This window comes from Alligator sinensis, unplaced genomic scaffold (assembly GCF_000455745.1).
Source record: "Alligator sinensis unplaced genomic scaffold, ASM45574v1 scaffold675_1, whole genome shotgun sequence".
In the NCBI taxonomy this organism is placed as follows: Eukaryota; Metazoa; Chordata; order Crocodylia; family Alligatoridae; genus Alligator; species Alligator sinensis.
In genome coordinates this window covers 300,148-309,138 of record NW_005842594.1, presented here as the reverse complement: position 1 = coordinate 309,138, position 8,991 = coordinate 300,148, and the positions used below count along the sequence as shown (strand labels likewise).

The 8,991-nt window shown below is 45.9% G+C and overlaps 1 protein-coding gene across 2 annotated transcripts in view; it reads right to left on the bottom strand.

Annotated features, from left to right (window-relative positions):
* Positions 1-486: 486 nt before the first annotated feature.
* The window catches only part of TUBGCP2 (tubulin gamma complex associated protein 2), a 53,778-nt gene continuing 45,273 nt past the window's right edge, over positions 487-8,991 (bottom strand). The window contains exons 15-19 of one of the 2 annotated variants that reach the window (XM_006032924.3): positions 8,154-8,297; positions 4,072-4,200; positions 3,098-3,172; positions 1,403-1,566; positions 487-891 (exon numbers count right to left, since the gene is read on the bottom strand). In XM_006032924.3, the coding sequence (XP_006032986.1) occupies positions 777-891; positions 1,403-1,566; positions 3,098-3,172; positions 4,072-4,200; positions 8,154-8,297 (627 nt within the window). In that variant the 3' untranslated portion in view covers positions 487-776. The remainder of the gene's footprint in view (positions 892-1,402; positions 1,567-3,097; positions 3,173-4,071; positions 4,201-8,153; positions 8,298-8,991) is intronic. The other variant, XM_006032925.3, reaches the window with a different exon arrangement.

Here is an 8,991-nt window from a genome sequence, read left to right as displayed (position 1 = left end):
CACTTTAAATACTTACTGGAGTTCCTCGGGAGCTTCGCACTTGCTGCCGCCATGCCCCCACCACAAGAACCATGCCACCCCCACCCCTCCAGCCACAGGGGGCACTGCATTCATGAACACAGTGCCCTACTCATGGATTTTGCCATTTGCGGGGGATCACGGGTACATATCCCTTGCGAATAGCAAGGGTTGCCTGTATACAGATCTAAGGAGTGACAAGGAGGGCTGATGTGATCACTCCTCCTACTCCAGGTCACTCCTCCCAATCTAGAAGTGCTACTCGTTGCTTTTGGGGTTCTGCCTCAGACACACGCCTTGTATCCCTGCTCCAGCTTCAGCCAGACACTGAGAAAATGGCCTTCTGATCAGGCACTAAGTCAATGGCCTGTCATAAAATCTTCAAATACAGAACCACAAAGTAGCAAAACTCCATGAAGTGACCAAGTTTCAGTCAGTAAAATGACTAAGCTGAACTTTAAATTCTGGTAATAGAGACCAAATAATTCTGACCTTTATTTCTTTATATCACATGCAACACATGTACACATAGTTTTAATATCTGTTTAAAAAATGTTAACAAAACTCTCTCAGAAGGGACAAAATCCTTTACATACTCACATGTCAGAAAGTGAAATGACTTCACTCTTAGATACCTACTGTTTTATAGCATGCATGGAGATTAAATTGTTAGTTAAAAGATATTAAACTTGCTAAATTTATTTTACTCTGCTTATGTGAAAAGTGAAGCATCTGAAACACGCAACAGGCAAAGAGATTTACTGGGCAGGCACAACAGCCTTAGGAAGCAGAAGAGCTGGAGGAGCTGCTTTCTGACTCCTTTCTGCAGACATATGTTCCAGGCGCTCAGTGTAGAACCCATTGAAGTCCAACCTGAGGGAAAGCAAATAGTAGTCAGTTTTCCTATTCCAGTTTTTCCAAGATGTGTGAAAACAGAAGGGGAACTGTTAACAAGCTCCACAGATCAAAAGTTCCCAAAATTCCAGAGGAATCAAGATATGTAAGCTGGAGAAGCTTGTGATTAAAACCAGTTACCATTCTTTATGGTTCACAACAGCCATATCCATTAAAGTCTTAACAGAAGTCAATTATAGTTCTGGGAGGCATATTGACTAGAATTTCTAAAAAATCAGTTTGCCAATTTAAAAAAAAAAAAAAATTACAAAAAATAAAGGCACCCAGGAGGAAGCTTCTGAAGAGCACAGTATTGGCAGTCCAACAAGAAACTGTTCCAACATGAGGGAATCATAGGAAGAACGATGAGAGACCAGTGTGGCTGCACAATGAGCTTCTAGAATGCCTCAAAAAGGCAAAAGGAAAGCATTCCAGTACTTTTCACTGCATTTCAGGCAATGCGACACTTTCCTAGCTACAGTGATCTCACCTGTAGATTATATTCAGCATACTGTGTTCACAGTCATTGGTGCTGTAAACACTCAGCTTGTCCAGAAGGTCTAAGAGATGTGTTGAGAAATTGCTGTCAAATTTGCTGATAGTTGCCTCGAAGCCAGATGTCAAATGGAGGGTATCCGCATGTTCTGCTAAGAGCTATCAAATGGAAGCCAAACAAAATTAGGGAGCCTCCTCAGTTTTACCCAGTACTTGGATGCACAGTACTTTGGATCAGTAACTATTCCCTTCCTTTTTTCAACCTATTGTTTCTAATGCAAAAAACTGCCATAACATTTCAAAACTCTTCTGCCCCTGAAATACATTTTCTCATGTATTATCATACAACAGGATAAGCAGTTATGACTTGCTATAGGCTCCCTGCAGATGTGCAAGATACCCACTCATACAACATATTTCTGAGAATGGGTATTAGCAAGGAGCAGACATGAGGCCCAAGGGGTAACTGCAATAATTTTGCTTGGCTATCTTTGGACACGACCCCAGAGCGTCAGTTAGACCTGCTGAAGCCATGTTCTTTTGTCTCCAGAGAATGCCTGACAACATCTCCCTTCTCAACAATAAAGTGCATTAAAACAAAGAGCACTTATCAACGCCAGGTGATAGCCTTCGGGAACTAATCTCTGCTATTTGAGCACAGGCACTACCATCAGATGCATCCTGCTGGTGGCTTGTCATTGAGTACTAGGGGCCAACATGCAATGAGCATAGGCCAGGAGTATCCTGCTACTATGGTCTAAGTTATTGGAATATTTAGATCGGGGTTCCCAACTTGGGTGCCTCAGCATTGCCACCTCCACTGTAACCAGTTGAAACTGCCATGTGCGCCTCATGAAGAACTTGACCTGAGGCAGGAGTAAGTGCTTCTGCCTACATTAGGGTTATCTAATCACCCTAGAAGCAGATTCTCCTGCCTGCTTCACCACAGTCCTTCCCAGTCCAACCCTGCATGCTCTTCCAAGAAACAGGTGCAGGGGGTAGTTTCATCTGCCTGTATTCCTGTTTCCAGGAGGAGTGTACAGGGTCAGACCAGAAAAGGCTGCAGCAAGAGTAGATATATCTGCCACAGCCCTTCTCACTTTGGTTCTGGATATGGCACATGGTGCAATTCCACCTGGCTGTGGTGACAAGAGGAACCTGGCTGAGAACCACCAAGATAAGCTAAGACAGCACAACAGTGGTTCTCAACCAGGACACTGTCAAATTAAAACACACACACATAAAACAACAAAACACTTCTGGAGGGGTGCCCTGAACCTAAAATAGCAGTGAACCACTGGTTTAGATTATATTGCTCTGGAGTGCCACCTAGTGCCTGTTTGCAAGAGTGGTGTTTCAGTCTGGCAGGAGACTGAAAGGCTGTTAGCTAGACGGCTTATGCGAGGAGTTATTTGGCAGAGGAAATATGGATAAAGCATAAGTGTCCCAGCTCTAAAATAGACGGGCTAGAAAGAAGCTCAGAGTCCACAGTCAAGATGCTACATTGCAAATGGGAAAGAACCTGAGACCCAAGCCACACTGAACACCCACACACATGCCCATAGTGCAGCAAGACAGTACAGCTCAGAACCACCATATTTATGTGCATACCACATGTCCATTTTTTTTTCTTCCTAAAACAGAGAAAAAGGGGGTGTTGGAGGGTTGGGAAACAGGCAGTTCTACTTACCACTGTGCAGGGACTGCAGGCTCCAGCCATGCAGAACAGAAGCAGAGTCCTCTCATCAGCATCACTCCCTAACCCCTGTGGGAGACACTTGTACTACAACAGCTACAGAGTTAATCCTGTAACAGATGCAGTCTAGCTGTACAAACTGACATGGTAAGAGCCTTAATTCAGCAGCACCTACAACAGGGTTAAACAAATAGCTGTTGACCTCGCAGCAGGGATTGAGGAATGAAACTGAGGAGAGGAATCCCACTCCTGCTCCATGTGGTCCCAAGCTTCCAGCTCCTAAAGAAAACAGTTTCCTTGTTTAAGACATAAACCTCAATTTTCCAACACAATTGCTCCATGGAGGTACTGAACGGCGATTCTGCTGACTTTAGTGACTAAATAAGTGTCTAGTTGTTTGTTTGTTTTTTTTCTTAAATTTGGGCTGACTGACAGATTAAGACGGAGCTGGATTCTGCTCAACTTCCTCTAGAGTCCTCAGGACAAAGGAGATGCTTCACTGCTGCTGAAAGCTTAAAAGGTGTCAATCTGCCTGACTTGACTCTCTCACAGGTTTGACTGATAGGCTGAGTCTGCCATACTGACAGTTAGAAATGATATTACTTCACTTGAAAACTGAGCACTTTTTGTTTGGATTTATTGAGGTATAAGACTTTGGGACCCTCTATCAGTGTGAAATTGCATTCTGCTTGATGTTTTAAATATTTACCAAAGCTTCTGAGTTCATGGTTAAAAGAGCCCATTTTGTTAGTTTTGGGAGCACATAGTCTCCCTCATCTCCACTCCCCCCCACCACATTTCCCAAGAGAAACAACAAGCAATTTTTTTTTTTGTCCTACAGCTCTCTCAATATAGCGGAAAAGTTGAACCCCCCCTCCCCCAACACTGAATCCACAAGCATGGTCCAGAAGGCAGACAGAAACAATTAAGAATATATGCAGTCCTGTTCTGAAAAGTTGGTGTCTTACTTTATTAGTCAGCCTCTTCTTTGCAGACTCCTCGGCACGCTCCTGGTCTGTTGGTGGGCCCAGCATTGTGCCGTGCTCCAAGGTGAGCCGCTCCATCTCATTATCCAGTTTCATGCTCTGGGTGAACCTCTGGGAAAAAGCAGAATCGGAAAGACAGGAAAATATCAATAAAGTTAACACCACATCTCTACACTCACCAAGAAGCATAAAAATTAGCTTCCCATTCAGGCAAGCCATAGAGGACAATGGTTCAAAAAAGCCTCTCGGCAGGCAAGAAGTACACAGATACTGATCCATGTTTAAGCACCAGAGAAAGCTGTATTGCTCATACAGACTAGCATTTTCCAAGGAACTCCAGTTTTAACAGGTCAGGATTGAAAGTTAGTAGTAGAGTTGCACAGGGGGCCCAAGACTGGAAGTTTAAGAATAGCTGCTGGTCAGAACTGAAGTGCACTGGTAGAACTTAGGAGGAAGAGGGCAACTGAATGGCACAGGGTACAGATTTTACAACTGATACAAGGGCAGAGATGCCTGAAGAGCCTGCATAATACACAACCCAACACATGCTATGTGCCTATCTGTACTAAACTCCATCTATATTGTGAGAAGACATTGGAAGGATAGAGAGACAACCCCTTCCTAAAACTTCATGATTTAATCATCTCTGTGCCAAATCAGCTATGGTACAGAATGGTAACAAGAGGCAGTGAAGCTGCTCACAGGAACAGGAGAAATCAATATGAAACCCAGGCCTGTGAGGTTTGTAAGAGGCCTGAGTAAAGGTGCTTTTAATTTGATGAAGCTTTCAACCACTACAAATAAAATGAAATGAGAGTTCTGATTTCATAGACATTAGGGCTGGAAGGGACCTCCGAAGATTGAGTCCAGCCCCCTGCCTCAGGGGCAGGAAGTCAGCTGGGGTCAAAGGGTCCTAGCAAGAAAAACGTCCAAATGTCTCTTAAAGGAGCCCAGAGTAGGTGCTTGCAGCATCTCTGGAGGCCATCTGTTCCAGGCCTTGGGGGCTCGGACAGTAAAGAAGTTCTTCCTTGTGTCCAGCCTGAAACGGTCTTGGAGGAGTATTTGACCATCTGACCTTGTCATCCCTTGGGGCGCTCTGGTGAACAGACGTTCCCCCAGATTCTGATGCACACCCCTTATGTACATATAGGCAGCCACTAAGTCACCCCTAAGCCTGCGCGCCATCTGTTCCAGGCCTTGGGGGCTCGGACAGTAAAGAAGTTCTTCCTTGTGTCCAGCCTGAAACGGTCTTGGAGGAGTATTTGACCATCTGACCTTGTCATCCCTTGGGGCGCTCTGGTGAACAGACGTTCCCCCAGATTCTGATGCACACCCCTTATGTACATATAGGCAGCCACTAAGTCACCCCTAAGCCTGCGCTTTCCAGGCTTAAGAGTCCCATGGCTCTCAGCGTCTCATCATAAGGCCTGTTCTCCTGCCCTCTGATCATGCACGTGGCTCTCCTCTGGACTGTCTCAAGCTTCTCCACATCCTTTTTAAATTGTGGAGCCTAGAATTGGATGCAGTATTCCAGCTGCAGCCTCACCAAGGCCGAGTACAGTGGGAGGATGACATCCTGGGATCTGCTTAAGAAGCATCTATGGATGCAAGTCAGAGTTTTGCTTGCTTTACCAGCTGCAACATTGCACTGGTGGCTCATATTCATCTTGTGGTCAATCCTGACCCCCAAAGTCCCTTTCAGCCACGGTGCTAGCAAGAGTAGCACTGCCAAGCCTATAAGTATGCTGCAGAGGTTTTTTTCCCAAGGTGGAGTACCTTGCATTTTCTGGTGTTGAACGCCATCAGGTTTATGTCCACCCATTTTCTGAGCCTGTCTAGGTTGGCCTGGATCACCATCCTGTCCTCAGGTGTGGACGCTTTACCCCAAAGTTTGGTGTCATAGGCAAACCTGGCCAGTCCACTTTTGATACCAATGTCCACATCATTAATAAAGATGTTAAAAAGTATAGGCCCAAGGATGGAGCCTTAGGGGACCCCACCGGTCAAGGCACACCACAATGATTTACTTCTGTCAACTACCACTCTCTGGGTCCAGTCTCAGAGCCAATTCCATAGCCATCAGACGGCGATGTAGCCGAGGCCGCAGTTGGCCAATTTTTCCATGAGGAGATCATGGGACACCGGATCAAAGGCTTTTTTAAAATCAAGATATATGATGTCAATCTCTTCTCCCTTGTCCCAGTGATATGTCACCTAGTCATAGAAGGAGATGAGATTGGTCAGACAAGACCTACTCACAACAAACCCGTGCTATCCCTCAGGATGTTGCCATCAGCCAGTTTGTCAAGAATGGTCTCTTTGATAATTTTTTCCAAGCTCTTCCCTGGGATGGAAGTCAGGCTGATGGGCCTGTAGTTTCCCGGATCTACTTGCCTCCCTTTCTTGAAGATAGGCACCACACTGGCCTTCTTCCAATCTTTGGGTACTTCACCTGAGTGCCACGAGTTCTCGAAGATCCATGCCAGTGGCCAAGCTATGATGCCTGCCAGCTCCTTAAGTACCCGGGGGTGTAAGCTGTCAAGGCCAGCTGACTTGAAGGTGTCCAGCCTCTTAAAGTGTTCCTTCACATGGTCTACATTGATGAAAGGTAACAATTCTCCCCCACCCTGGCCATCCCTTGGGGCTGGTGAAAAATCAATACAAAATACTCATTAAGCAGGCTGGCTTTTTCCTGGCTGTCAGTTGTCCCATATGGTTTAGCAGGGGTCCAATGTGACCCTTGTTTTTCCTCCGGCTCCCCACATATCTAAAAAAGGACTTTTTATTGTCTTTGATATGTGTAGCCAGTTGAAGTTCAGTCACAGTTGTGGCTTTCCTGGTTTGCTCCCTACAAGTCCAGACCAGTGCAGAATACTCCTCCTTTGAGGTGGATTCAGTCTTCCATCCTTTATAGGTCTTTCTTTTTAGACACAGGAGGTCCACAAGTTAACTGCAGAGCCAAGGGAACTGCTGTGTGCCCTTTTGCTGCCTTTCCTCTGAGATGGGATAGTCATTGCTTGTGCTTCCAGGATCGCTCCTCCCCTCCCCTTCGGGTCATGGTCCCCTAGGGCCTCGCCAAGCCTCTTGAGCTTGTCGAAGTCAGCTTTTCTGAAGTCGAGGACTTCTGCATTGCTGACTGACTTGCCAGCTTTACAGTGGATGGGGAAGATGATCAGCAACTGGTCACTGTCTCCCAGCTTCCCTTCGATCATTAGGTTGCTGATTAAATCATCCCCCATTGCCAGTACCAGGTTGAGCAGCGCTTTGCCTCTCGTTGGTCTATAGACTTCTTGAGTCGGATAGAACTCATCCAAGCATGTGAGGAAGCTTTGCGACCGTTTGGATTTGGCTGAGTGCTCTTCCCATGAGATGTCTGGGTAGTTGAAATCTCCCATGACAACCATGCACTGGGAGCGTGCAGCCTCAGCCAGTTCTTTGAAGAATTCCTGGTCGAGCTCTTGATCCTGGTTAGGAGGACCCTCCTCAGCTCCCCTGCAGCTGGGCTACATCCCTCCCACTACAGGCCCCTGCTTACCTCCAGGTAGGCTGGAGCTCATCGGTGGTCCTGGGGTCCACTTGGGGGGTTCTGGGGGTCCCTGAGCTCATGGGGGTGCAATGGGCTTCCACCTGTGAGTCTCTCGCTAGAGCTGGAGACTGAAGTGCACCCTACCCTTCCCTGTCTCATGCACCGGGTGGCTCTGGTCACGTGGTTCCCTGGGGAGCCAGGGTGATAAACTGGTGATAAGCCTCCAGGTGATAAACTCTGCACACTGAGGTGATGTGGATGCAGCAGCAAGAACCATCTTAAAATTGATCATTAAATAATGCTCAGTGCCCACAAGCTGGAGGAACAGCAACTGTTCCCCATAAATTCAAAATATAGGACGTAAGTGAGGAAGACGTTTGAAATCTCAACACTTCAGTTAGAGTGCCTCTTCCTGTTCAAAGAGGCAAAGTGTTTCAGCAGGCAAAAAGAGGAACGAGTCAAAAGATTTGCACTCTAAGAAAGGAGTGGCACACTAAACAACTATCAGCAGCCAGGTGAATGCAGGGAGGCTGCTTACTTGCATACAGTTTGTGAACATGACACAGACGGACATCAGCTTGGAGAAGATCTTCAGCAGCTCAGGATTTGTTAGCATGCAGTCCTTTAGGCAGTTATCCAGGAAGCTTGTGTGATGGCTCAAGACATCATCAATATTGGATGCCTGTTACAGAGAAACACAACAACAGTAAGCTACATACCAACCAGTTCCTTCTCACCCACTTTTAGAGATTTAAAATATCACTGGTAAGGCAGTCAAATTAATGGACAAAAGAAATTAAAATTGCACCAAGACATTAAGAAGCTTACAGTGCTTTACATATAATTCATGTCATCTTAAGCACACACTGATGTGGGATGAACAAAGACTGAGAACCCAAAACAAGCCATGGGAGGAGTAAGAATATTACAGTAAATACACTCGGGGCATCTGCTGCCCATTGTCAACTATAATAGGGGACCAACAGCACCACCTTTCCTACAGCTAGTACAGAATAGGGATAAACCTATTTTTCTGAGAAGATGGAAAGGTCAGTTCTGATATTCCTTTCACAAAGAGGGTGCCTTTTCTCTAAGCAGAGTCTCATAAGAATGAGTTTTAAAAAAGAAAGATTGGCATAAAGCACTACATCACAGTGAAAGGACTGTCCTTTTCTCACATTTCTAAAAGTTAGAGGTACAAATTCATAGCAAAACTGACCTTGCAGTCCAGCCAGCCACTGGAAGTTGGGGAACATGAGCTCTCCAGAATGCAGGACTCTTTGGCCATGCTGGCCATGGTTGTAGACAGATCAATAAGGCTCATCGCTGCAGCCAATCTTAGACCCACACCCCTAAACCCACCCCCAATCCTGGAT